The sequence below is a fragment of the Eubalaena glacialis genome, chromosome 12 (assembly GCF_028564815.1).
Source record: "Eubalaena glacialis isolate mEubGla1 chromosome 12, mEubGla1.1.hap2.+ XY, whole genome shotgun sequence".
In the NCBI taxonomy this organism is placed as follows: domain Eukaryota; kingdom Metazoa; phylum Chordata; class Mammalia; order Artiodactyla; family Balaenidae; genus Eubalaena; species Eubalaena glacialis.
This window is the reverse complement of record NC_083727.1, coordinates 12,622,012-12,644,344: the sequence shown is the minus strand read 5'-3', so window position 1 is coordinate 12,644,344 and position 22,333 is coordinate 12,622,012. Positions and strand designations below refer to the sequence as shown.

Sequence of the window (22,333 nt, the reverse complement as noted above, 5' to 3'; positions counted from 1 at the left end):
ATCAACAATGTCCAAACTCTCGTAATAACCGAAAACCCAGAGTTACCTGAATAACTCCTATGTCAGCCACAAAACCCTACATGATTTGCTCACAGTGTTCATCTCACCCACGTGGGCCACACCAGCCTTCCCTCTATTCCTCTTGCCTCAGGGACTTTGTTCTCGCTAGTTTCTCTTCCCGAAATTCTCCTCCCACAAAGGTTGGCATGGACAGCTCTTTCCTATCACATCCTAATTAGCCCAAATGTCCCCTCCTCTTCAAGGCTTCCAGGACCATACGGAGCAGCTTCTCAACTTGGGCCCTAGTGACATTTAAAGCCTAATAATTGTTTGTTTGGGTTGGGGGGTGGGATTCCTGTAGATGGTAGAATGTCTAGCTGGCCTCTACTCGTTAGATATCAGTGGCATCCGGTCCCCAGTTGTGACAAACAAAAATGTGTCCAGACACTGCCAAGTACCTCCTGAGGTCACTCTCTAGCCATCACCTCTTTGTTCACTGCTGTCTTTCTAAGTCGGATGCAAGGTCTGCGAGAGTTGGGCTCTGTGTGTATTACTCATGACTGCATTTCCAGGACAGCAGATGTAAAGCAGTCATTGAATGGAGGAATTTCCATCAGATAAAAGTCACACAGAAACAGAACAGCACTGACTAAACATCAATTCACCTGGAAGATCATTTCCATCTTGTGAGCTTCTAACCTCCGTTCTTTCTGAACAATGTTTGACTTACTTGGGTGCTTTTAAAAAATCCGTTTCACGTGACAATATTGCCCTAGACTACTCTCTTCCAGATAAAGAACAATCCCAAGTAACAACAAGAAACGACATGTAAATCTGACATGACTTTGGGGGGAGGATGAATTTCAGTATTCAATTGCATGTACACATCCTAAATTGGTGTTTCATCATTTTTTAAGAAAAAAGTGAAAATATTTTTGGGGTATATTAAACTGTGTCAATAGCATCCCAAAGCAAGAATGTGGTATCATTTAAAAATTGGTTATAATATATGGCCAACACTATTGAACACTTTATGCCAGAAACCGGGCTTAGTGCTCGGCAAATATTATCTCAGGTAAAACAGCGTATGAGGGTGGAAGTGATATTATCTCTATTTTGCAGGTGAGAAAACTGAGGCACAGAGACATTCAATAAATTCTCCAAAGTCACACAGCTAATCGGTGGGAGTCGGGGGGGATTCTAACCAAGGCAATCTGCATCGAGGATACAAGCTTTGGATCACGATGCTGTATATGCCCCCTTCCACACTCCCTGTCCAAGAACGGGCAAAGCGATGAGACAGAAACCAGGATGGGCGCTGGACAAGAAAAAAGAGAAGTGGCCGGTCATCCTGGATCTAGCACAAACTAGCAAACTGTTTAACCCCCCTAAATTCTATCCTGACCTGCTCCATCCCCTCTGATGTGTTAGAAGCTTCTTTCAGCCAGCTTCAGCCAACCTGGACCTCGCTCTTCTGAGAGGCCGGTGGGCCCTCTTTGCATCTGATCACTGCTTTTGTCCCCACTGCATCTAGCCTGTCCCTTGGTCCCTCCTCTGTTACAGCTCCATCTCTAATGCCTCAGGGAGGGGAGAGCCATGTCCCCAGATCAAAATACATAAAGCATAAATAAACCAGGGAGTCTGTGAGAACTTTTTTCTTTTGGCAAGTTGAACAATGGTAAGTAGCAACAGTAACAACAAAAGACAATACCCTGAATGAAAACATTTCAAACTTTAATTAGATTTTATGCGAAGTTTAAATTTATGTGGCATGTTGCTTCTTAGAAAATAAAAAATATTTTTAAAAAAATTTATATAGAAAAGAGTTAAGAACAATTATAAAGAAAAAAAAACTCTTCAGATGCATTAACTGAAATTGTCTTTGCGAGCTTTAAAAAAAAATGTAAATTTCAGAACAAAAATGAGTCTTCTGTGTTAACAGTGATGTTCCATCTAAATTTGATATTCATTCTTTTTTTTTTTTTCCACTGTCATTTTCTGGAGACCAAAATATGGCATTGTCCTTCAGTAGAGAAGACAAAAATAAAAAGATGGATTTTCACCATGGCTTTTTAAATCAGAGAATCAAAGACTCAAAACTGAGTGGATAAAGAGCCACATGACACAGCTTGTTTTGAAGCACTTGTGACTATGATTAAAGGGAAGTGTCCCCTTATTCAGTTAATTAGTCAGCCTGCCGACTCATAGCAAGAGTTCTGAACAAAAAGCAGGAAATTCAGCTTTCTATAGCCAATGACACCAGGAATTACTCGGAACTTTTATTACTGTAGACAACATTTATTTCTTGAACTCAAAGAGGATTAAATTCATCTTAGTGTTACAGGAAATTTTAAACCTCAATCTTCTACAAACCTACCACTTTTAATATTAAAATAAAGGAGGAGTGAAGCTTGTTAACTGGTTCTTTTCATTTCTATTCAGTTTCTCTGATTCTTTTTTTTTTTCCCCAAAAAACAAATCATGGGACTACAAGGATAGACAGATGTAGCTATAATAGATTATAATTTTATTTTATGTTTTCAGGTACTTCAGAGATTTTAATCAGCTTTATTAAGGTGTACTTTATGATGCATAAAACTCACTAATTTTAAGTGCACGACATAATCAATTTTAACAAATGTATACAGTCACATAAGCACCATCACAATCACAATACAGGACATTTGCATCGCCCCCAGAGCATCCCTCATACCCCTGCATAGTCACTTTCCCCAACCCCCAGGCCCTGGCAACCTCTGATCTTCTTTCTGTCACTGTAGTTTTGCTTTTTCTACATAGATTATAATTTTAAAAAGCAGTAAAGAAGGAACAAAGAAAGGAAGGAAAATTCCATCCCCTTCCACCCCATTCCACAATAAGAAGAGAACAAGAAACTGATTATATTAGCTCCAAAGAACCTCTACTATAGAAACATAATCAGGAAAGGATTATTGACTTAAGTGTCCCACAATGAAAGACAGTAAATGAATAATTTCTCAGACCAGATTTGATTATTTTCACTAACCTTTTCCCTAATACCTGTCTCCTTCAGAAATTGCTAATTTAAGATAAGGTATCAAGACAGTACAAACTAAGAAATGAAATGAATCTCCAAAAATCTAGACACGTACTACAAACCTTCCACTGAGATCTCACTTCATTAGAAGTTAGCAATCAGGGGTCATTTCCTGGTCTGGCTAGAGAAACGACACATGAGACAGGAGAAAAGGAAAGAGGCAGATTCTCGCTCTTCTGGTGTCATAAATTGTACACATTTTAGCTAAGGACAAACCTTACACAACTTCTCCGCCACTTTCTTTCCCCATTCCTACTAGCTCTGTCTGTGATCTAACATACATGGTGATTAAGGAGTTTCACAGTCACACAGTCAAATCCATTTTACTGACCTGGCTCAATTAAGTTTCAACCTAAGAAGTATATTTCACAGTTTAATAAGTTCATAAGCAAGATCAAGTTAAATACAAATTGCTAGCAAAGACTCCTCTTCCTGCACTATTTCTTCCCATAACAAAAAGGATAACAGTTTTTAACTGTTGCCATGGCTGGGTAAACGATAAACAGTGAATCATCTCAGGGATACACGAGTGCACAGAAGCACCAAGGGCAGGTAGATACATTACAGGTATTTCACTTAAGCACACAGGTAGGTGGCATCACTTCATACGTGTATGGATTCCAACTTTGTTCACTTTCTCAGCCTACCTCAACCTTAAAAACAAATCTGCCCCTGCCTTGGCCTTTAGGAAACTAGGGTTTGGTTGATCTGGCAACGAAAATGGGTTTTACAATTATACATTTTTACTCTCAATCCCACCCTAGAGACAAATGCTGTCCAACAGAACTTTCTGCAATGATGAAAATGTTCTCTATCTGTACTATCCAAATATGGTAGCCACTGGCCACAAGTAGCTACTGAGCACTTGAAATGTAGCTCTGTGACTAAGGAACTGAATTTTATTACTTCACTTTAATTAATTTTAATTTAAATAGTCACATGTGGCTAATAGCTACTGGAAAAAGCAACTCTACAGCCCATCCCAGTCACCCTCTGCCCCAGATAGAGGGAGAAAAATTGGGCTCCGACTCTGAACTCAATCCTGGGAAGTGGTCCTGGTTTGCCTCAGAAAACAAGTCACTCTCCGAAGCCACTCCAGCCAGCCAAGGTCAATGTTCACAAAAGGGAGTTTTTCTCCTTGCTCCCTATCCAGAACCAGCTCTTTGTGGCCCATCTGCTCATCGGTTTTGGAACCTTAATCAATAGCTATTCCCTATTTTAGGTTCCTAAAGATCCTATCGGCACTTTTCTTTCCAAAACTTTCCAGTGGTTTTTGTTTTTTCCTCCCCCCTCTCTTACTTCTAATTCTACTCATTTCCTGTCCATCATAAAATCAACATCCACTAAACTGTTTACATAAAAATGTCTTCCATAATACCAGGGACAACAGCAAACACATATTAACTGTCCAGGGGATGGACTGTTCAAGGCAAAAAAGTACCACCTATTTATATACACAAAGATCTATATGGTGTGAATGGGTTAAACACAGTATAATCAATAGATGCATTACCATAAGAATATTTTAAAAGGAGATTATAGCAAGGCTAAAGATATTTTAGTGAAATGCTCTGAAACCCTCCCCAACCCAGAAAAGGCACATTCATTTAAGAACCCTCCGTGACCCTCGCGTCAAATGCATTCACTGGCACGCTGTTACATGAAACGTGTCCAGAATGAGTCTGAGGTCAAAACTTTGTCTACAAAGGAAATTAGAAGGAAATTGTAAGAGATAAAACACAGCTTTAGGTTCTGGCATCTGTCCAGCTCTGTTCACTTTAGTCTAATATTTTAAGAGGTAGGGAAGGGGGGAAAGCGGGGAGGCAGCTGTTATGTTAATTATCCCACTTGAGGCCCACAACGCGCCCCCAGCCCATCCTGCCTGCTCTCCTCCCACACTGTGGATTTCAAAGTTATTGACCTGCCCTCCAAGTCCTACCACAAAGTGAAAGAGACGATCTGAAAGAGCAGAAAGGTCCAAAAAGTAGTGTTCCCAGAAAGGACAAGACTAAACTCAAACATGTCTTACTGTATGAAAAACATACAGTTTTAATAATAAACAGGACTCAGGTATCTTCCGGGCGGTGCAAAACACTTACAGGTTGGTACACAGCCACATCTAGGGGAGCATCACCGTACAAACGGGGAAAACACACACCACCATCTCCCTGGAGGTCACAGAGCCAGGAGTGTGCAGCAAAGCCTGCATTAAAATGCAAAAGCCTTGGGGATTCCCTGGTGGCGCAGTGGTTGAGAATCTGCCTGCCGATGCAGGGGACACGGTTTCGAGCCCTGGTCTGGGAAGATCCCACATGCCGCGGAGCGACTAGGCCCGTAAGCCACAATTGCTGAGCCTGCGCGTCTGGAGCCTGTGCGCCGCTACAAGAGCGGCCGCGATAGTGAGAGGCCCGCGCACTGCGATGAAGAGTGGCCCCCGCTCGCCGCAACTACAGAAAGCCCTCGCACAGAAACGAAGACCCAACACAGACAGACAGACATACATACATACATACATACATACATACATAAAAAACGGTTTTAAAAAAAAAAAAATGCAAACGCCTGCTTCCCAGACCAGCTCTCACATCACTTGGTCACAGCATCTTCCTGGTGGCAGCTCATTTATCAACCACAAATAATTTCCCCATTACTTTCCTAAACAAGAGTAGCACATCTCAGAGCAGAAGACAAGGCTCTATCCACTTTAAGAAGAAGAACACGCACAATGCAGCAAGTGTTAAAGAATCAATGGAACGCGGACCAGCAATGGCAAAATCATTGGGAACACATTTTTTCCCACCATTCTCAGTGATATAATTGTATAGACCCCTTGCTCAGGTTCACAGCATAACTAAACCAGCCTGAATGCTGCCGAGTTTGCCCAAATCCTGACAGTTAAGGAAACAGCATCCTTCGCATGGCATCACAGCAGCCTGACAAGGATCCCACCCTATGCCAACCAACTTATAAACACAGTACCCTTGGAGGTGGTTTCAACCTACACCTAAAAGCTATGACCCACACGGCCACAGATGCAATGAAGAGTCGGAACCTGGCAGGATTTAACTCACTCACGTTCAAGCCAAAACTCAGTCAGCTGCGAAATGTAACTAAGTTCACATTTTTTCCCATCTAGCTGCCATTTCACAGGTTGATTATTCCAAGCATCAGTATCAGTTATTGAAATATCACAAATATCTGTGAAACATAAAAATGCTTTTTATAGTAACAAAAACAGACATGAAAATCAGAACCCATTTGTCATTTCAATATAGAAGATGACATGTTCATTCAGGACCATCTTCATCTTTTTATTCTTTTTAAAAGATAAGAAAATAAGATGAATACAGAAATTTTTTCCGTAAAAGGCCAACTTTTTCTGTAAAGGCCAAGAGAGCAAATATTTTAGGATTTGAGGGGCCACACGGTCCCTGTTACCACTACCCAACTCTGCCACGGTAGCACAAAAGCAGCCACAGATAACACTTAAATGAACGGACATGGTTGCGTTCCAATAAAACTTTATTTACAAAAATAGCGGGCCAGATTTAACTTGTAGGCCATCGCTTGCCAACTCTACCTAGCAAATGATTTCTTTTCTTCCCTTCTGATATTATCTTCAGCTCATGCTCTACTTCCATGGATCATTAAGAAAATGATGATAAGCTAAAGCGCAAAACTGTGGAGATTTAGAAGCTGAGATTCTTAAAAACATCATGGCGGTACAGATCACCTTTTCCTGAACTAACCAGTGCACAGAGAAGGTCGACAGCCTCCAACACAAGTTCCTGGTGTCCAATTCGTGTGACACCCAGCTCCTCAAGATCCTGATGGGAAATCTGCAGCAGCTGCTCTCCATTTATCTTCTCCCGTTCAAACTTGTGGACATACTGCTGCAGGCAATCATCTAACCCTACCAAAAAAAAAGCAAAAGGGTCCATTATTGTCATTTTTGTTCCTTTACTCAAAAAAATGCCCACATTTAAATCAACCTCAGGAATTGCCAATTATGCTCCACTATTTGATTGTCTATACAATATGTATTCCACCTGAAGGACATCTTTCAAGTGTGTCCTCATCTTCTTAAGCAGATTTTAAATCTAATGCACAGCTTATTTGTACAGCAGAAAGTAACACAACATTGTAAAGCAATTATACTGTAATAAAAAAAACGTTAAAATGGTCAATTTTATGTGCTGTATCTTTTACCACCTTAAAAAAATAAAAAATGTTTTATTTTTAAAAATGCAAAAAAAGGGCTTCCCTGGTGGCGCAGTGGTTGAGAATCTGCCTGCCAATGCAGGGGACACGGGTTCGAGCCCTGGTCTGGGAAGATCCCACATGCCGCGGAGCAGCTGGGCCCGTGAGCCACAATTACTGAGCCTGCGCGTCTGGAGCCTGTGCTCCGCAACAAGAGAGGCCACGATAGTGAGAGGCCCGCACACCGCGATGAAGAGTGGCCCCCGCTTGCCACAATTAGAGAAAGCCCTCGCACAGAAACGAAGACCCAAAGAAGACCCAAATAAATAAATAAATACTTTAAAAAAAAAATGCAAAAAAAGAAATTTCAAATGGATCCTACACAATTTTGACAGTTACCATCCCATTCCCTTTCAGCTAAAAGAATAAACACTAACCCCTGCTGACTTGAAATGCTAGTTATCTGTGCTAGACATATGTTTGTTTGTTTGCTAAGCAGTCTTCCCCTGGAACACCATCCCTCTCCCAGCCCATGTGATCCCAGTGGACTTGCCAATCAAGATGCTTTGCCACAGTGATTGGCCACACTATTCTATCCATCAGCCAGTTATAGGTTCAGGGATGACCATGTGACTCAAGCAGAACCAATCAAAATCTTCCCTGATATTTGATATATGAACATAGGAAGACAAAGTCCCCTTCTTCCTTTCCAATTAGAAGTCATAAAGATACAAACTTGGGGATGCTGGCAGTCATTTTTCTGATCAGTTTTACAAAATAAATCTATTCGAGACAAAGAAGATGTCCCAGTAATATCCAACATGTCCCTGGATCTAACCCTACTTAAAGATACTTCTAACCCCAGCATTTTTTACTTAAATCAAAATAAATTCCCTTGTTAGCTTAAGCTTATCTGTGTTGAGTTTCTGTCCCTTGAAACTGAAAAAGTTCTGATGAATACAAGATCTAGAGGAGTAGGTACCAGCAGTGGTACCAGAGAAAGACAATGTTAAATGGGTTAGTTTATGGGAATTTTTCCAGGTCAAATACTATGGCCAACAGTGTTGAATTTTAATGTTCTTATATAATGATTAAAATAGGTAACCCTAAAAGAACTTGGGATTCTTTACTCCTGTATAGAGAACTCTCTGGTCAACATGTTAATGGTTTTACTGGAAAATGTTATACTAAATTAGTTGATCTATTTAAGCCTAAAAATAAAAGCCACCTTAGTGTTTTAAAAGGTAAATTTATATAAATTCAATCCCAACACAAAGGATGAAAACTCAATTTAACTAGAATAAAGTATGTGGAAGGCATGTTGCTGTCCCCTTCCCACCCAAACACACAAGCACACACACACATACACACACACTTCATTTAACTCTCACGAAAGCTCTCTATGTGGGTACTCTGAAAGAGGAAAAGTAGACGTAGGTCCGGCACTTACTTTTGGCAATACTAAGGTCCATGCATCTCAAAATCTGATATCCTAGGCTAAACGACATCTCTGCCCCACTTTTTTGAAAGTTTTGAAAGTGGCAAAAGCTTTCACCTCCTGATAAGATGTAGAAAGAAGAACAATGTCCTGATAACCGTCTGGGACTATCAAATAAATACAGGAAGAGGAGATTAAGAAAAAATTAATTTTATGATAACTAGTCAGAACCAACCCATCCTCCCTGAAGTGACATCTGTCTAGCAGAGGGGATCTGTCACACAGCAGCAAGGTTGGGGACACTGATATAAACCCAGCTCTACTTTGATGGCCTCGAGCCACAAGTGGCCTCCATGGCATGTGAGTTGAGCAGGCAGTGGAGGCCACACAAGTCAGCAGGTATGGAGTGTCATGCCACTGGGGCAGCCAGAGGCAGCTGCACAGAATCCAGCTGCAGTAGTCAACAGTGACAAGGGCCAAAAGCCGAGGAGAGCCTCCTTACGACTTTATTCCCATTTCACAGATGACTAAATTAGGGCTCGTGTAAGTTGCATAACTTGTCCACAGTCACATAGCTGGTAAGATGCCAAAAGAAGGATTTTGTCAGCCATTTTCTTCAGCTCAATACAGAAGAAAAGAGCTCAAATTCAAATCAAGGTTTGTTGACACAAGCCCTGATCCTTTTGCCTTCTACCCTGCAAACATGAGATTATAAAAATTCCTCTCCAAACACCTTCCTAAATCAGCAGTAAGGTCTAATTACAAAACAGTTATTATTAAAATAGAATCATGGAAACCTAGAGGTACTTAAAAGATACTTCACATTTTATTGAATCCAAAAAATTAGGAAAGTATGGACAAAAGACTAATTACTATGAATTTTGCCCTAAATGACTTAGCCAGTTTTAAGCCAGATCAAACCAATATCCTACAATCTCCCCTCCTTCAGAAGGTTCTCTTCCTTTGCCTACTTTTAAGCTTTAAAAGGAATTTTTGTTTTAACTTGTCATAAAAATTTAAGACAACTATATTGTACATTTCAACCCTGTCATGGCTGAATTGATCTTCCTAAGATTCATATGTTGAAGTTCTAATCAGCAATACAATACCTCAGAACACCACTGTATTTGGAGGTAGTGTCTTTAAAGAGGTGATTAAGTTAAATGAGGTCATATGGATGAGCCCAAACCCAATATGACTGAGTCCTTATAAGAAGAGGAGACACACATACACAGAGAAGAACATGTAAAGACACAGGGAGAAGAAGGTATCTACAAGCCAAGGAGAGAGGCCTCAGGAGAAACCATCTCTGCTAACACTGTGATCTCAGACTTCTAGGCTCCAGAATTTCAAGAAAATAAATTCCTGTTGTTTCAGCCACCCAGTCTGTGGTACTTTGTTATGACAGCCCTAACAAACCAACACAAACCTAGTAACACTTTATTTCATGTTCATCCACACGTGATAAACTCTTTCCTAAAATAAACAGGGCCCAATGACCAAAAGAATTGCAATTCATGTTTACTGTGCCAAGCAAGTTCTTTGCTGAAAATACGAGAACAAAACCGACTCATATTAGCTGTCACGTGCAGAATAAACCAGTCCATTAAGTGTAAAGTGAAGGAACCATGCACTATGGATGTTCATACAATTTCACCCCTGAATAATAAGTAGAAACAAAGATGAGGCCAGATTTCTCTTTTAACTAACTATGAAAAGTTTCACTGAAGAAACAGGATTTCAGAAATAGCTTCAGTGCATTAAGGAAATATTTCAGACACAGAGAATAAGGTTGAGATGAGAGGTGTGATGAAGTTTCTGGATAGGACAAGAGGGAACTGAACAAAACAGCAGAACATTTGCCTGAGAAAGGGCAAGAATCTCCTTGAGGATTCTGAGGAATATAAATGGTCTGACCTCAACTAATTGGAAGATCCCTGAGATATAGGAGAATTACCAAGTAGAAACACCATGTTGCTACCTACCCAAATACAGAATCTAGAGTGGCTTAAAGACTTTCCCCTATGGAAGCAGCCTAAATGCCCGTCAACAGATGAATGGATAAAGAAGATGTGATACACATATACAATGGCATATTAGCCATAAAAAAGAATGAACTAAGGCCATTTGCGGCAACATGGATGGACCTTGAGATTATCATACTAAGCAAAGTAAGTCAGACAAAGACAAATATCATATGATATCACTTATATATGGAATCTAAAAAAATGAGACAAATGAACTTTGAAACAAACTCACAGACAAAGAAAACAAATTTATGGTTACCAAAGGGGAAGTGGTGGGGAGAGATAAATTAGGAGCCTGAGATTAGCAGATAAACACTACTATATATAAAATAGATAAGCAACAAAGGCCTACTGTATAGTATAGGGAACTATATTCAATATCTTGTAATAACCTATAATGGAAAAGACTCTGGAGAGGAATAGAAATACATATATATATATATATATGTATATATAACTGAATTACTTTGCTAAACACCTGAAACACAACACTGTAAATCAACTATACTTCAATAAAAAATTTTAAAAATAAAAAGAATTTCCCCTCAAGGGACATGTCTATTGAATATGCTAAGTTTTAAATAGTATTGTCTCCAGTTTTATTATTCCAATACAAGATGGCGTATTGTTCAGTTATCCTATTGTTTATAATACAATTACACATTTATGAACAGCCATATCAAACTATTATGCAGTCCCACGAAGGAGGGGAAAATCCCCAATTTCAAATAAACTGGTTTTAGAATTTGTAATACACAGTACACTTTAACCTATTTGTCAAATGTATCTATTTACCAGTTCTTCGCTTCAAGGAACTTATAGAAAGTCTAGCAGCGCTGAGAGAAACACAGAATTAAATAAAATTAGATTAAACACATTCCATTTACACAAATTAAACACATAACTCAATGTGAAAAGAATCAGGAAGGCAAAGGAGAGGGAGCTCCCACAGAATGGAAGCAGCAGGGAGAGACAGTCAGACTTCCTCCCCTCTTCCCAAACCTGTAAATAACCCTAAAATTTCAGAGAAATCCCAAAGGCAAAAAGGAAAAAAAAAAAGAAATATCTTACTATTTTTAAAAATACTATTTTATAATTTATATCAGAAAGCAACAGGGCAGTGGTTAAGAGCCTGAGTTCCAATCTCAATCCTACTTCTTGCTAACTGGGTACCTGGGGCAAGTTACCCAGTTGGCTCATTTGTAAAACAGAGATAATAACACTACCTACTACACAGATCTGTGATGAAAATTAAGTGTTAATAGTTATAAACAGCTTAGAACACTATGAAGCAAATAATTACATATTTCGTTCGATTAAAAAAGTGATTTATTCAGGTCGTCAGTCCCCTCGGTGTTCAGAACAAAAGTTGCTAGAGAGACACACAAACTCGCAAATGCTTAGGTAGCCCCCTCTGGAACAGCATAAATTGGAGATAAAATAAAATCTCAACAGCCCTTGTTAATAGCTTCCCCAGAATATATTCCCAAATTTGGTAGCTTACCGTTATCATTGATCCCACCTAAAAATGTTTTAGAATTTATATTGGAATACAAGCACCATGAAAGTGGAGTCTTCATTTTTATTCATTGCTATTCCCCAGCATCTAGAACATTGCTGGTGCACAATGTTTGTGAAATAAATAACTGAATGCATAAGAAAGACAAAGAACTTCATGTAAGTATTAATGTCATACCAACGCACAAGTCACCTGATTTTATTTTCCCATGCAAGTGAGTAACTAAAAATAACAGAACTACTGATTGTGATATCAGGGTATTTGTTAAAAGTTTCAATGTTTCAAGATTAAAGGAGGTCATTTCTACACTGGGAAATATTATAAACAAAATGAAACCCCAAAACAAAACTCCAATCTTTGACAACATACTTGCCCTGTACTAAGGATTAGTTTTTATTAACTAATTAATCTCTCCAAAATGCGGAAAGGATTGTGTACATGAACATTAAGACATGAGAGTAAATGCCCCAGTGCAAAAACTCTAGAGCTAGTCCCTTCTAATTTTCTGTACGAGACTGAAATCAGATTGTTGACTAGATCAGCCTCTGTCCTGGCAGGTGCGGCCCATTAGAAAGACGTTCTAAAGCTATGCTCTCAGCCTATAGTTTCAAGTCAGCAAAACCTCTAATTCCACAATGACAGTGAGCCCAGAGTTGTTCTGACAGCCCTTCACATCAAGTACTTTGATCATAAGTATTTTTAACCACAGGATTTTGTTTTGTTTTGCTATGTTTTAAAGAAAACGTGTTGGTGTCCCGGTTCAAGATGGTGGAGTAGAAGGACGTGCTCTCACTCCCTCTTGCAAGAGCACCAGAATCACAACTAACTGCTGAACAATCATTGACAGGAAGACACTGGAACTCACCAGAAAAGACACCCCACATCCAAAGACAAAGGAGAAGCTGCAATGAAACGGTAGGAGGGGCGCAATCACAATAAAATCAAATCCCACAACCGCTGGGTGGGTGAATCACAAACTGGAGAACAATTATACCACAGAGGTCTACCCACTGGAGTGAAGGTTCTGAGCCCCACAAGAGGCTTCCCAACCTGGGGGTCCGGCAACAGGAGGAGAAATTCCCAGAGAATCAGACTTTGGAGGCTAGTGGGATTTGATTGCAGGACTTCAACAGGACTTGGGGAAAAACAGACTCCACTCTTGGAGGGAACACACAAAGTAATGTGCTCATCAGGACCCGGGGGAAAGAGCAGTGACCCCATAGGAGACTGAACCAGACATACCTGCTAGTGTTGGAGGGTCTCCTGCAGAGGCAGGGGGTGGCTGTGGCTCACCATGGGGACAAGGACACTGGCAGCAGAAGTTCTGGGAAGTACTCCTTGGCATGAGCCCTCCCAGAGTCCGCCATTAGCCCCACCAAAGAGCCAGGTAGACTCCAGTGCTGGGTCGCCTCAGGCCAAACAACCAACAGGGAGGGAACCCAGCCCCACCCATCAGCAGACAAGCGGATTAAAGTTTTACTGAGCTCTGCCCACCAGAGCAACACCCAGCTCTACCCACCACCAGTCCCTCCCATCAGGAAGCTTGCACAAGACTCTTAGATAGCCTCATCCACTAGAGGGCAGACAGCAGAAGCAAGAAGAACTACAATCCTGCAGCCTGTGGAACAAAAACCACATTCACAGAAAGATAGACAAAATGAAAAGGCAGAAGGCTATGGACCAGAAGAAGGAACAAGATAAAACCCCAGAAAAACAATTAAAGGAAGTGGAGATAGGCAACCTTCCGGTAAAAAGAATTCAGAATAATGATAGTGAAGATGATCCAGGACCTCAGAAAAAGAATGGAGGCAAAGACCGAGAAGGTGCAAGAAATGTTTAACAAAGGCCTAGAAGAATTAAAGGACAAACACCTAGAAGAATTAAAGAACAAACAAACAGAGATGAACAACACAGTAACTGAAATGAAAAATACACTAGAAGGAATCAATAGCAGAATAACTGAGGCAGAAGAATGGGTAAGTGACCTGGAAGACAGGATGGTGGAATTCACTGCCATGGAACAGAATAAAGAAAAAAGAATGAAAAGAAATGAAGACAGCCTAAGAGACCTCTGGGACAACATTAAATGCACCAACATTCACATTATAGCAGTCCCAGAAGGAGAAGAGAGAGAGAAAGGACCCAAGAAAATACTTGAAGATATTACAGTCGAAAAATTCCCTAACATGGGAAAGGAAATAGCCACCCAAGTCCAGGAAGCGCAGAGAGTCCCAGGCAGGATAAACCCAAGGAGAAACACGCCGAGACACATAATAATCAAATTGACAAAATCAAAGACAAAGAAAAATTATTAAAAGCAACAAGGGAAAAATGACAAATAACATACAAGGGAATTCCCATAAGATTAACAGCTGATTGCTCATTAGAAATTATACAAGCCAGAGGGAGTGGCATGATATATTTAAAGTGATGAAGGGGAAGAACCTACAACCAAGATTACTCTACTCAGCAAGGATCTCATTCAGATTCGATGGAGAAATCAAAACCTTTACAGACAAGCAAAAGCTAAGAGAATTCAGCACCACCAAACCAGCTCTACAACAAATGCTAAAGGAACTTCTCTAAGTGGGAAAAACAAGAGAAGAAAAGGACCCACAAAAACAAACCCAAAACAATTAAGAAAATCGTCATAAGAACATACATATCGATAATCACCTTAAGCGTGAATGGATTAAATGCTCCAACAAAAAGACACAGGCTTGCTGAATGGATACAAAAACAAGACCCATATATATGCTGTGTACAAGAGACCCACTTCAGACCTAGGGACACATACAGACTGAAAGTGAGGGGATGGAAAAAGATATTCCATGCAAATGGAAATCAAAAGAAAGCTGGAGTAGCAATACTCATAGCAGATAAAATAGATTTTAAAATAAAGAATGTTACAAGAGACAAGGAAGGACACTACATAATGATCAAGGGATCAATCCAAGAAGATATAACAATTATAAATATTTATGCACCCAACATAGGAGCACTTCAATACATAAGGCAACTGCTAACAACTATAAAAGAGTAACACAATAATAGTGGGGGACTTTAACACCTCACTTACACCAATGGACAGATCATCCAAACAGAAAATTAATAAGGAAACACAAGCTTTATATGACACAATAGACCAGATAGATTTAATTGATATTTATAGGACATTCCATCCAAACACAGATTACACTTTCTTCTCAAATGTGCACGGAACATGCTCCAGGATAGATCACATCTTGGGTCACAAATCAAGGCTCAGTAAATTTAAGAAAATTGAAATCATATCAAGCATCTTTTCTAACCACAACACTATGAGATTAGAAATGAATTACAGGGAAAAAAATGTAAAGAACACATACACATGGAGGATAAACAACACGTTACTAAATAACCAAGAGATCACTGAAGAAATCAAAGAGGAAATCAAAAAATACCTAAAGACAAATGACAATGAAAACACGACGATCCAAAACCTATGGGATGCAGCAAAAGCAGTTTTAAGAGGTAAGTTTATAGCTATACAAGCCTACCTCAGGAAACAAGAAAAATGTCAAATAAACAATCTAACCTTACACCTAAAGAAACTAGAGAAAGAAGAACAAACAAAACCCGAAGTTAGCAGAAGGAAAGAAATCATAAAGATCACAGCAGTAATAAATGAAATAGAAACAAAGAAAACAATACCAAAGATCAATAAAACTAAAAGCTGGTTCCTTGAGAAGATAAACAAAATTGATAAACCATTAGCCAGACCCATCAAGAAGAAGACGGAGAGAACTCAAATCAATAAAGCTAGAAATGAAAAAGGAGAAGTTACAACAGACACCGCAGAAATACAAAGCATCCTAAGAGACTACTACAAGCAACTCTATGCCAATAAAATGGACAACCTGGAAGAAGTGGACAAATTCTTAGAAAGGTATAACCTTCCAAGACTGAACCAGGAAGAAATAGAAAATATGAACAGACCAATCACAAGTAATGAAATTGAAACTGTGATTAAAAATCTTCCAACAAACAAAAGTCCAGGACCAGAGGGCTTCACAGGTGAATTTTATCAAACATTTAGAGAAGCGTTAACACCTATCCTTCTCAAACTCTTCCAAAAAATTGCAGAGGAAGGAACACTCCCAAATACATTCTATACGGCCACCGTCACCATGATACCAAAACCAAAGATACTACAAAAAAAGAAAATTACAGACCAATATCACTGATGAATATAGATGCAAAACTCCTCAACAAAATACTAGCAAACAGAATCCAACAACACATTAAAAGGATCATACGCCATGATCAAGTGGGATTTATCCCAGGGATGCAAGGATTCTTCAATATACGCAAATCAATCAATGTGATACACCATATTAAGAAATTGAAGAATAAAAACCATATGATCATCTCAGTAGATGCAGAAAAAGCTTTTGACAAAATTCAACACCCATTTATTATCAAAACTCTCCAGAAAGTGGGCATAGAGGGAACCTACCTCAACATAATAATGGCCATATATGACAAACCCACAGCAAACATCATTCTCAATGGTGAAAAACTGAAAGCATTTCCTGTAAGATCAGGAACAAGATAAGGATGTCCACTCTCACCACTATTATTCAACATAGTTTTGGAAGTCCTAGCCATGGCAATCAGAGAAGAAAAAGGAATAAAAGGAATACAAATTGGAAAAGAAGAAGTAAAACTGTCACTGTTCGCAGATGACATGATACTATACAATAGAGAATCCTAAAGATGCCACCAGAAAACTACTAGAGCTAATCAATGAATCTGGTAAAGTTGCAGGATACAAAATTAATGCACAGAAATCTTTTGCATTCCTATATACTAATGATGAAAAATCTGAAAGAGAAATTAAGGAAACACTCCCATTTACCATTGCAACAAAAAGAATAAAATACCTAGGAATAAACCTACCTAGGGAGACAAAAGACCTGTATGCAGAAAACTATAAGACACTGATGAAAGAAATTAAAGATGATACCGAACAGACAAATCACAAGCACTGAAATTGAAACTGTGATTAAAAATCTTCCAACAAACAAAAGCCCAGGACCAGATGGCTTCACAGGCGAATTCTATCAAACATTTAGAGAAGAGCTAACACCTATCCTTCTCAAACTCTTCCAAAATATTGCAGAGGGAGGAACACTCCCCAACTCATTCTACGAGGCCACCATCACCCCGATACCAAAACCAGACAAAGATGTCATAAAGAAAGAAAACTACAGGCCAATATCACTGATGAACATAGATGCAAAAATCCTCAACAAAATACTAGCAAACAGAATCCAACAACACATTAAAAGGATCATACACCATGATCAAGTGGGGTTTATTCCAGGAATGCAAGGATTCTTCAATATACGCAAATCAATCAACGTGATACACCATATTAACAAATTGAAGGAGAAAAACCATATGATCATCTCAATAGATGCAGAGAAAGCTTTTGACAAAATTCAACACCCATTTATGATAAAAGCCCTGCAGAAAGTAGGCATAGAGGGAACTTTCCTCAACATAATAAAGCCCATATATGACAAACCCACAGCCAACCTTGTCCTCAATGGTGAAAAACTGAAACCATTTCCACTAAGATCAGGAACAAGACAAGGTTGTCCACTCTCACCACTATTATTCAACATAGCTTTGGAAGTGTTAGCCACAGCAATCAGAGAAGAAAAAGAAATAAAAGGAATCCAAATCGGAAAAGAAGAAGTAAAGCTGTCACTGTTTGCAGATGACATGATACTATACATAGAGAATCCTAAAGATGCTACCAGAAAACTACTAGAGCTAATGAATTTGGTAAAGTAGCAGGATACAAAATTAATGCACAGAAATATCTTGCATTCCTATACACTAATGACGAAAAATCTGAAAGTGAAATTAAGAAAACACTCCCATTTACCACTGCAACAAAAAGAACAAAATATCTAGGAATAAACCTACCTAAGGAGACAAAAGACCTGTATGCAGAAAATTATAAGGTACTGATGAAAGAAATTAAAGATGATACAAATAGATGGAGAGATATACCATGTTCTTGGATTGGAAGAATCAACATTGTGAAAATGACTATACTACCCAAAGCAATCTACAGATTTAATGCAATCCCTATCAAACTACCACTGGCATTTTTCACAGAACTAGAACAAAAAATTTCACAATTTGTATGGAAACACAAAAGACCCCGAATAGCCAAAGCAATCTTGAGAACGAAAAATGGAGCTGGAGGAATCAGGCTCCCTGACTTCAGACTATATTACAAAGCTACAGTAATCAAGACAGTTTGGTACTGGCACAAAAACAGAAACATAGATCAATGGAACAGGATAGAAAGCCCAGAGATAAACTCACGCATGTATGGTCACCTTATCTTTGATAAAGGAGGCAAGCGTATACAGTGGAGAACAGACAGCCTCTTTAATAAGTGGTGCTGGGAAAACTGGACAGGTACATGTAAAAGTATGAAATTAGAACACTCCCTGACACCATACACAAAAATAAACTCAAAATGGATTAAAGACCTAAGTGTAAGGCCAGACACTATAAAACTCTTAGAGGAAAACATAGGCAGAACACTCTATGACATAAATCACAGCAAGATCCTTTTTGACCCAGCTCCTAGAGAAATGGAAATAAAAACACAAATAAACAAATGGGACCTAATGAAACTTAAAAGCTTTTGCACAACAAAGGAAACCATAAACAAGACCAAAAGACAACCCTCAAGATGGGAGAAAATATTTGCAAACGAATCAACGGACAAAGGATTAATCTCCAAAATATATAAACAGCTCATGCAGCTCAATATTAAAAAAACAAACAATCCAGTCCAAAAATGGGCAGAAGACCTAAATAGGCATTTCTCCAAAGAAGACATACAGATGGCCAACAAGCACATGAAAAGCTGCTCAACATCACTAATTATTAGAGAAATGCAAATCAAAACTACAATGAGGTATCACTTCACACCAGTTAGAATGGGCATCATCAGAAAATCTACAAACAATAAATGCTGGAGAGGGTGTGCAGAAAACGGAACCCTCTTGAACAGTTGGTGGGAATGTAAATTGATACAGCCACTATGGAGAACAGTATGGAGGTTCCTTAAAAAACTAAAAATAGAATTACCATATGACCCAGCAATCCCACTACTGGGCATATACCCTGAGAAAACCATAATTCAAAAAGACACATGCACCCCAATGTTCATTGCAGCACTATTTACAATAGCCAGGTCATGGAAGCAACCTAAATGCCCATCGACAGACGAATGGATAAAGAAGATGTGGTACATATATACAATGGAATATTACTCAGCCATAAAAAGGAACAAAATTGGGTCATTTGTAGAGACATGGATGAATCTAGAGACTGTCATACAGAGTGAAGTAAGTCAGAAAGAGAAAAACAAATACCGTATATTAACGCATATATGTGGAACCTAGAAAAATGGTACAGATGATCCAGTTTGCAGGGCAGAAATTGAGACACAGATGTAGAGAAAAAACGTATGGACACCAAGGGGGAAAGCGGCGGGGGGTGATGAATTGGGAGATTGGGATTGACATGTATATACTGATGTGGATAAAACGGATGACTAATAAGAACCTGCTGTATAAAAAAATAAATAAAATAAAATTCAAAAAAAAATAAAGTAGATGTGTTGATTCGGAAATCAATCTAACTAACGTTTGTAGATTGGCATCTCACGTAGGTCCCCTAAAAGGGCCACCAAGTGACAGATGATGCAAGCAGTGTTTGTGTATACTGTATTCTTCGACTAGGAGAATCAATCACAGGTCACACAATTCAATTTAATTCAACAACAGTATGGAGCAATGACCACATACAAGTCACTGTACTGGGGAGGAACCTCCAATGCAAAGGAGATGAAGACTTAGGAGGAGGTCAGTTCTTGATGATCTGAACCAAAGGGAAGGAAGCAAGGCTTGGGTGGAACATTTACATCTAATTACAATATTCTCGGAATTCCCAACACTTCTAAAAACATTAAATGGTAAGGACCTGACATCAAAACTCCTCCACCTTCTCAACTTACTGACACTCCTGATTCAATGTATTATAACGTCTCCCTAAAATTCAGAAGGGTGGTCTACTGTTCGGACCTCCAAGTACCTTTTTGTGAAGTGAGACACCCAACTCTATCGTAGAATGACTTTCTTTGTCACCCCGTTTTGTTGAAGTCTGTAGGCCTTAATTTTAAAACTAGCTGATAGGGGACTTCCCTGGTGATCCAGTGGCTAAGACTCTGCCTTCCCAATGTAGGGGACCCAGGTTCGATCCCTGGTCAGGGAACTAGATCCCACATGCCACAACTAAGAGTTCACATGCCACAATGAAAAGATCCTGCGTGCAGAAACGAAGATCCCGTGTACTGCAACTAAGACCCGGTGCAGCCAAATAAATAAATAAATATTTTTTTAAAAAACAAAAACAAAAAACTATCTGATAAAACTGGTTTAAGTATAGCAGTATGAATTCAGGCAATAACACCATTCAGGCAAAAACACTGAGTTTTAGCTCCATAATGTTAAAGGATTGAGGAATTCTTTTTGCCTGTTCAGACGGGCCCCTGACCCACTGGCCTTTCCTAATGAGTCAAAACTACAATCAGTGTCTCTAGGAAGAACGGTGAAGGGGAGAGTCTGTTACCGACCAGGGTTCTTGGCCTCCTTAATCAATAGAAATTGATCAGAGGCCAGACAAAAAATTCAGGCAAGGCTTTACTGGGGCCCCTGCTGCAGCAGGGGGAGCAAAAACAAGTAACAGGTTCCCTGGCTCACTCCCGGAGGTGGGGCGAGCTGGTTCCTTATATAGGGTGAGGGTAGGGGCGGGTCCAGAGGGATGGGCTGGAGGCGGGGCTTAGGTGGTCTGCCCACCCCTTTGGCGGGGTTGAGTGCAGGGGGCATGCGCTGTACCCTGCTTTTGCTCCCGGCTCTTCAGAAGCAGCTGTTGGGTTTTTGGTCTTTCTGTATCTTGTCCAGAATTTGCCCCAGCTGCGCATGCACGCAGTTATTTTTAGTCCCTTGTAGCTTCTTTGTATTCTGTTGCCCGAGGAGACGTGTGTCCAGGTGCAGGCACTGAAGCAAAGGGTCCCAGGTCCCAGCCTGTCTCAGCCCCAGCGGCAGCCTGAGACAAAAGGACACAGCCAGCTGTGCCGCTGCCTTTGCACCTGCTGAGACCCCTGATGGATGCACAGTTCCTCCCTCTGGATGTGGAAGGACCCAATTTCCTCCCAAGCCATCCTCTTTCTCCCCTCTCAGAATATCCTGTGTGTGCTCTGAGGGGAGGAAACTGCAGCCCTGACCTCCCTTCTTCAGCTCAGGATCCGCCACCGATCTCAAAAGGGCAAGGAGCAGCAAGAAAAGCAACATGAACTGCACACTGAAGGTAACACAAGCCCAGGCTAACTCTCAAGAACGGTGAATTGATGTTTCTAGTCAAATGATGACCAGATCTAAGAGAACTACTAGAAATATGGTGTCACATCTAATGATGTTAACATCCTCATGTTAATGAAGAATCACACATTACACATATATTTGCCTTGTGATTTTTAAAAAATATTTCTTACCCTTTGGACATGCCTAATTCTTATCTTAGGTTTTATAATATGCACTATAGTCCAGTAGAATGTGTGTATTACTTAGAGATAAATGTCTACGTACTGTCAGTGTGTGCCCGCAAATTACTTACTTATGGAAAAGCACGATCAAAAATCTGAAGGCTACAGAGCTATACAGTGATGCGTTCCAAATTCTGCTCTCTAATCTAAAACTCAACACAACTCAAGCCTAAACTCATCTTTCTCATCAAGCCTGCCTCTCCCCCATTTTCCTTATTTTGGTCAATGACCCCAAGGCGTACAGAGTTATCCAGCCAGAAAGTGGAAGCCATCCGCCTCCTCCTCCAGATTCTTCATCCCCAGGACTTCAAGTCTTCAGGTTTTTGAGTCCTCTCCATCTTAATGTTGAGTATCCCTCCACTAGATCTCCTCCGTCTTGTCTTACTGTCAC

At 39.8% G+C, this 22,333-nt stretch overlaps 1 protein-coding gene across 2 annotated transcripts in view; it reads right to left on the bottom strand.

Moving 5' to 3' along the window:
- CNKSR3 (CNKSR family member 3) overlaps nt 1-22,333 on the bottom strand; it is a 100,040-nt gene that overhangs the window by 29,753 nt on the left and 47,954 nt on the right. Inside the window, exon 2 of one of the 2 annotated variants that reach the window (XM_061206996.1) lies at nt 6,826-6,989. The exons of the other annotated variant lie outside the window; for it this stretch is intronic. Coding sequence (XP_061062979.1) covers nt 6,826-6,989 — 164 coding nt within the window. The remainder of the gene's footprint in view (nt 1-6,825; nt 6,990-22,333) is intronic. 2 annotated transcript variants of the gene reach the window in all.